The sequence below is a fragment of the Muntiacus reevesi genome, chromosome 4 (assembly GCF_963930625.1).
Source record: "Muntiacus reevesi chromosome 4, mMunRee1.1, whole genome shotgun sequence".
NCBI classification, from domain to species: Eukaryota; Metazoa; Chordata; class Mammalia; order Artiodactyla; family Cervidae; genus Muntiacus; species Muntiacus reevesi.
Window position 1 is genome coordinate 112,203,230 of NC_089252.1, and position 6,761 is coordinate 112,209,990.

General features: G+C 61.9%; 1 protein-coding gene across 1 annotated transcript; it reads right to left on the reverse strand.

The window, feature by feature from the left end:
• Positions 1–816: 816 nt before the first annotated feature.
• On the reverse strand, positions 817–4,736 carry LOC136167859 (appetite-regulating hormone). Its single transcript, XM_065935414.1, has 4 exons — positions 4,629–4,736; positions 4,317–4,430; positions 1,320–1,428; positions 817–836 (listed from the first exon to the last, which is right to left on the reverse strand). The coding sequence occupies exons 1-4, from the start codon at positions 4,734–4,736 to the stop codon at positions 817–819; spliced, it is 351 nt and encodes a 116-aa protein (XP_065791486.1).
• Between the last annotated feature and the right edge of the window lie 2,025 nt (positions 4,737–6,761).

Consider the following 6,761-nt stretch of genomic DNA (forward strand, 5'->3'; position numbering starts at 1 on the left):
GGAAGACTGGGTCTTCGCTGGGATTCAGTTGTGGCGCTTAACAATCAAGGCTCATTCAGCCATGAGCTGGGGTTGCAAGCGTGTTTGGACATCAACCTCGTGTCCCAGATCAACGAAGGGACCAAGGCAGTGGTCAGTCTCGGCCACAGGCGGTGGCGTCCGCTGTGTTAGGCCTTTTCATAGGTCAGCCAGGTCCAGCAGTGGCGCTCGCCATTGTCAGCGCCCCTCTCACGTCCAGCCTCAAAGTCAGGCTTTCCCTTTCCCAGCATCCCGTCCGCCCGTGAGTGTCAGTTCAGGGACATTGGCTCTGATGGTGTCACGAGAAGTTTCCCTGTTCATACAGCCCTTGCTAGTTATTAATAAGAAGCCCGTTGCAGCTTGGCACCTGGGAAGCTCTGCTGTTTAAAGGAACTTTGTCATCTTTTCCTTCATCTTGCCCCTCCTTTCACCTCCTTTTCCCCGCCTTGTCTCCCCCACCTCCGCTCCTGCAATCCCCGGCAGCCGTATCTGCTTGTAGGAGTGGATCTGGTTTGGTTTCTAAGCATGCACACCTCCGTGCTGTGTGTCCTTCCTCGTCCTCTCCTCTCTTTCTATTGACCACAGACCAGGAATTGCGGGGGCAGGTTGTTTCTCATTGAAATGTGAAATTTTCGTCTTTGGTGAAATAAACATTTTGAACCTTTGCATTCATTTGAGCATTTATTCATCTCCTAGGCTAGCACCCCTCAGAGCTGCACGTGGTCTCAGAAGTGTCCTGGAAGCCAGGTGAGAGCTTCTGAGGGTGGAGAACGGACAGGGGGTTGGTCCCAGGGCTGGTCACTCATCAGCCAGGGTTTCTGAAAAATGCAAGAGGGCAAATCAAAGAGCTGTGTCCAGGACTTCCCTGGCGGTCCACTGGTTCAGACTCCATGCTTCCACTACAGGGGGCACGGGTTTGATCCCTGGTCGGGGAACTTAGGATCCACGTGCCTTGCTGTGTAGCCAAAAAAAGAAAAACCACCAGAAAAACCTCTACTGTGTCCACTGTCCTGTTGCCATCCAATTTGGCTTTCCTTCTGCAGGGGGACGGAGGAGATGTGTTGTAATGGTGAGAGAACTGGCCCCAGAGTTGGACCATGCGACTTTGGCCCGTCCCCTAAAAGCTGGGGCCCTGGCCCCTATCCCCGATGGGTACTGAGTGATGACTTCGGGAAAGAGGAATTAGAAGCTCTTTAGAGAGGCAGGGTGGGGAATGAAACCTCTGTTTTGTTACCCCTAGGCAGGCTCGCACTGGGACTCCGGTGAAGCCTGCAATTGAGCCAAGCCGGGCAAGGACTTACCGTCGGCTTCTTCCCAAAGGATGTCCTGAAGAAACTTCCCCAGCGTCTGGCCATGCTGGAGGGACTGAGCCCCTGACAGCTTGATCCCAATGTCAAAGGGGGCGTTGAACTAGGAGGAGGACCACCCAGGAATCGTCAGAGGTCACCCCCACCCTTCCACCCCTGTCCCCTGCACCCCCACCCCAGAAGAGGCCCTGGGCTCTCAGGAGGGGGAGAGGGGAGGGCCTGGGGTCCGACAGGGTCCCCGAGGGGTGGCTTAGCCGGGTCACCAGCCGTCCCGGGCCTGGCCTCACCACTCCACGATCCTTAGGAGGCTTCCCTTGTGCCCTCTTTACCTGGCTCTGAGGAGGTTACGGATAAAAGCTGCAGGGTCCCCTAGATCAGGTGACCCCCTCCACCTTTCAGCTTCAGAAGACGTCAAACGGAATGGCCAGCGGCGGAGCTACAGGCCCTGGCGGCGTGATGTGGGATCAGGGCTTCCCTGGTGGATGCAGCACTGGCCTGGGGGACAGTCCCTGCAGCCCCCTCCCTTCCCGGGGGCTCTTCCCCTCGACCACACAGGCCCTTCCTTGTTCCAGGTTGGACCAGATAGGAAGGAAGTTGACCTCTTCCTAGAACAATGCTCTGAGCCAAGTCTGTTCTTTCTGTGCCTCTGTCTCTTCCCTTCTCCAGGGGGATCACCCCCCGTCTCCTAGTTCCTCGGCAGCCTATGAGATGACTTGTTGAAGCTCAAACATTTGGGCAACCAGGAAGGAACTCTGTGGCCGCATCATTGTTTCTCTCCGGGGGAGCGGAGACCATGTTCGCCTCCACTCCTCCAGTTCCTGGCCGTGTTGGTGACAGAGCTCCTGGGTGAATCCACGAAGGGATCTTGGGGCCGAAAGGGAGCCCTCGGTCCCCCCGCCCTGGCAGGGGTGCAGCCCTCAGCCTGCTCAGCCCGGGCTGAGTGCCTTTCCCTCCGCCTCCCATTTCACAGATGAGCAGGGATGCTCCAAGGTGTTATTAAAACAAAATGTGGGTTCCGAGGGGCCACATGTGGGTAAAATGTGGGTAAAATATCGGATAAAATGTGGGTTCCCCTTTTAAAATTTACCTCCCCCTCTTGCGTCCACCGTGAAGATGGAGCTGTGGAGATGACGTCATCGATTTGGGGGGAACTGAGACCCCTTGGTTCCCTCCCTTCAGTAAATACTCATTTCCCCTCCAGCCCCATGGCCGATGTGGGTGGTCGGGTGACCCCAGCAGACGCTGGGGCTCCGTGAGCAGTGAGCCGGGGACCCGCCGGCTGGTCTGCGCCCTGGAGCCGGGCGAGGGGCGGTGACAGGAGGTGAGGGGCTGTCGGACGGGAGCGCGGCTTCAGGGGGCTGGAAACGGCCGCCTTGGCCCCAGTGTCTGACTGGTCTGTGGGTGACGGGTGGGGTGGGACAGGACTTGGTCTAAAAAGCGTTCCGCTTTGAGATCCCATTTTAGGAAAACGTGTGGAGGGAGAGGAGGGGCCTGCGATGCCTGAGGCGGGACCCCGGGACTGGAGGCTTTGGGGCGCACAGCCCACACCCTGCGGCCTGTGTCTCAGGCTTCCCCCACATCTGGTGGGCCCCCCACCTCTGGACATCACACACTCTGGTGCCGGCTGAGGTGGGGCCTGCTGTTGCCTCTGTGGAAACTGGGAAGTCCCAGCCAAGACTTCTCCCCCAGCTGAGCCGTCCCAGGGCTTCCCTTGCCCCGCTGGGCCTGGCAGTCTCATCAGGAAAGTCCCCTGGTTTTAATCTAAGAACCTGCAGGCGGTTGTCAAGTAGGAATGTGACGGGTGGGGTCTTACATGTGGTGGAGGAGGCGCCCGGCGAGAGTCAGGGGCTGGGGGTGGGGATTTGACCTCTGATGGGAGCAGAGGCGGGCGGAGGAGACTTCCCGGGCACCTGCTGTCTCTGCCAGACCGGCGACGGAGAGCGAGGGCTTGGGGACCCGAGCCCCCCAGACCGTGGGTCCCACCTCGGCGCCTGCAGGCGGCGGCCCGTCGGGCCAGCGGGTTCCCCTGGCTGAACCTCTGTTCCTCATCTCTAAACGAGGCCACAGAGACCAGCCGTACCGACCTCACGGGCGGTTGTAGAGCTTCAGTGCCAAGCAGGAGGGTAGAAGGGCTTCCCAGGTGGCGCTGTGGTAAAGAACCCACCTGGCAATGCAGGAGATGTAAGAGACGCGGGTTTGATCCCTGGGTGGGGAAGATCCCCTGGAGGAGGGCCTGGCAGCCCACTACAGTACTCTTGCCTGGAGAATGCCACGGGCTGGGGAGCCTGGTGGGCTACAGTCCGTGGGGTCACAAGGAGTCGGACACGACTGAAGTGACTGCCTACGCTCGCGTGCAGGAGGGCGGAGCCGTGGGAGGTGAGGCCGAGGGGGTGCGGCGCTCGGTGGTGACCGGGCACCTCGGGGGACCCTGGTCGCCCTGCACGGAGATGCCCAGCCCCACCTAAACCCTTGCCAGTCCTTTCCCGGGACCGTGGCCAGGCCCCCCGGCAGGAAGGCCACGTGATGGGGGGCCCTTAAAACCCTTCAGGCCCTGGTCCTCCTGTTCTCTCCAAACAGCACCCTTGCCCTGGGCAGGATTCCTGAGCCCAGGCGAGCCTGCCAGGCTCCGTCCTGGCCTGCAGGGGGGTTCACCCGTCCAGGGTGCCGCCCTGACAAGACAGAGTAAGGAGGGCCCTGAGCCCATCGGGAGGTTTTCTGCGGGGAGACCCCTGCAGCCCGTGAGCAGCTCCTCCTTCCTGAGTGATGTGAATACTTGCTGGCACGCACCCTCCCCTCTGCCGGGGCTCCTCCTGTTGCAGCAAATTTCCTTAGACATTTGCCTGTTGATGGCGAAGACCTGGCAGAGCCGGGGTGTGGAGTCCACTCTTGTCCTGCTGTTTGATGCCCCTTGAGTAGCTGCTAAGTGGGTGTGTGTGGGTGGCCGCCCTCCCCTGCCCTCCCCACCCCCCCTCCTACTGCAGAGGGACCCACCCGGATTTCCAGCTCGTCCTCCGCACCTTCCGCCTGACTTCCCACCTCCGGGTCAAACTGGCCTTCCAGGGCCCGGGGCTTCAGTCTGCCTGATGGCTTCTTAGGTTCCTTTCTCTGCAGGAAAGAGGAGGTGCTCCCGTTAGGCCCCGAATCCCCCCTCTCCTCCGAGAAGCAGAGTGAGGTGTGGACCCACGATCACACCCAGAGCCCTCCTTCAGGCTCGGGGAGAAAGCTGAAGATCAGAGCGAGCCGCTGCCCAGCTTACACGGCTCGGGGCATTCAGGATGCAGGGCTCCCGGGGTGACGTCTCACCTGCAGTTTCTGATGTTCGGGGCTCAGAAAGCTAGAGCCCGCCATGGCCAAGTCCAGCCAGAGCACGCTGAGCAGCAGCAGGGTGCAGACGGTCCATGGGGCAGGCATGGCTTCCCTGGCTGGAGGCAGACGGACCTGGAGGAGAGAGGGTCTCTGGGCCGATTAGAGAGATGACAGCGGGGCTCCGCGCTGGACCCCTGTACCCGGGGTGACTGCTGTCTGGAGCAGCTCCCCCCAGGAGTGCCGTCTGCCCGCCTCCCCAGGTAGGAGCATGCGGGCTCCTTCCCAAGACTGTTCTCTCGGGGGCGGGTGCTTGGCAGTGGGACTGTCCACATCCTTCATCCTCCACCCTGAGAACCTTGTGCCAGGTTTCTGGTGGAGGGGTGAGAAAGGCGAACCGGCCAGGTCCCAGGAGACGCGGGGGCACTGGGGCTGCTCCCAAGTCCAGCTGGGAGCAGCCAGGCAGCCCGGGGCCCTGCGACCTCCCCGTGTTCAGAAGGGCGCCTGTGGGTGCGCAGCCGTTGCCATGAGTGAGACCCATAAACAGACCCCCCGCACGCGAGCGTCCCCAGAGTGCCTACCTGGGGTTCCGGGCAGAGGTGGCGACTGGTGGCCATCTGGTCCTTATATAGGGCAGCCTGTGTTTGTCTGAAACCAGCAGCTGTCTCTCAGGGCAGCCTGGCATCCGGGGGCTGAGTGCCATTCCTTGGGAACTAAAAATGCTTCCAGCACCCACCAGGGAGACGTCAACAGCAGAGGTCAAACCCCTGGGAGATGGCCGGCTTGGCTGGGGCGGCCCTGTGGGCCACCTGCCCCTCCTGTGCCCAGGCGCGCCCGCCTCGGCTTGGGCGGGAGGGGGGAGAGTGCGCCCTGGGGCCAGCCCAGCATCGCTGCTCGGTGGCCGTGACCTGCTGGCCTTTCTGCTCGCCTCCTCCTCCCGGGATAGAACCAGGTCAATTGCTGTTGTTCAGCTGCCAAGTCATGGCTGACTCTCTGCGACCCCAAGGAGTGCGACGGCCAGGCGTCCCCATCCCTCATCCTCTCCTGGAGTTTGCCCAAGTTCACGTCCGTGGAATCGGTGATGAACCAGGCATCGTCGCTCGATCTCAGAGGCTTGTGCTGCCTCGGGCCTCATGAGGGACGCGGCTCTGGCTCCCATGGCCTGGGAACCTCCTGGCATTCTCAGGCCGCCCGGAAGGAAGGCCTGTTTTTTGGATGGGGAAACTGGAGGAGCAGGGCAGTGACTGTCTCCAGCAGGGGCTGAAGGCCCGTCCTCGCCTCTGGGAGGAAGTGGGGTGGCTCCGCCCTGCATGGTCTTCCTTAACGTGGGCTTACCTCCCCTCCCCCGGCCGGCCCTGAGAGGCAGCCGAGTGGCCCCGGCTGACCACGCGCACGCCAGCCTCAGCGAGGTCACGGAGCGTCCCCTGCGCAGGGCTGCCTCTCAGGGCGGCTTTGAGGACGGACCGAGGTGAAGACGTGACGTCCTTTGTAAGCTGTCGAGTGTCACGCGGTAGCTGTTCTTCGTGCCTTGGCCAGCCTCGGCCACGTCACATGTTCCCCGACGACGAGCTGGCCAACCACGTGGGGGGTTCTTAACCTGCCCGGAGCCGTTCGTCCCACCGGCTGCCCAGACGGTGACTCCTGAGGGCTCGGTGTGTGGTCTGCGTAGACGTTCTGGCGTCTCAGAGGAGGAACTCGCTTCTGGCCGAGCTCGGGCTGGGACTGGGGGAAGGCCGCCCCCATCAGGGCCGCGGCAGTGCGGCTGGGCTATGAAGGGAGGCCCCGCTGCAGGCCGAGGGCGGGAGCGGAGGTGAGCGGCAGGTGCGGGTGTAGGCTGTGTGGAGCCCCCCGGCGAGGAGGTGGGGTGCTTGGAGGACGGTAGCAGCAGTGGAGGGAGGGGTGGGCTGTGAGGAAAGGCCTGGAATGAGGGGCGGGGTGAGGATGAGCGCCCTTGGGAAGCTCCTGGCACAGGCATCTGGGCTTTGATCTGGAGGAGGGAAGACTTTGAAGGCTTGTGACCCAGTGGCGTGAGCGATTGACCTTGAAGACTTGGGAGGCTGCACCTCTTGTTTCATGGGGAGAAAGACTGACTGTTTAAAGGGGCCATCCTTTCCGCAAAGCCACACCGCCCTC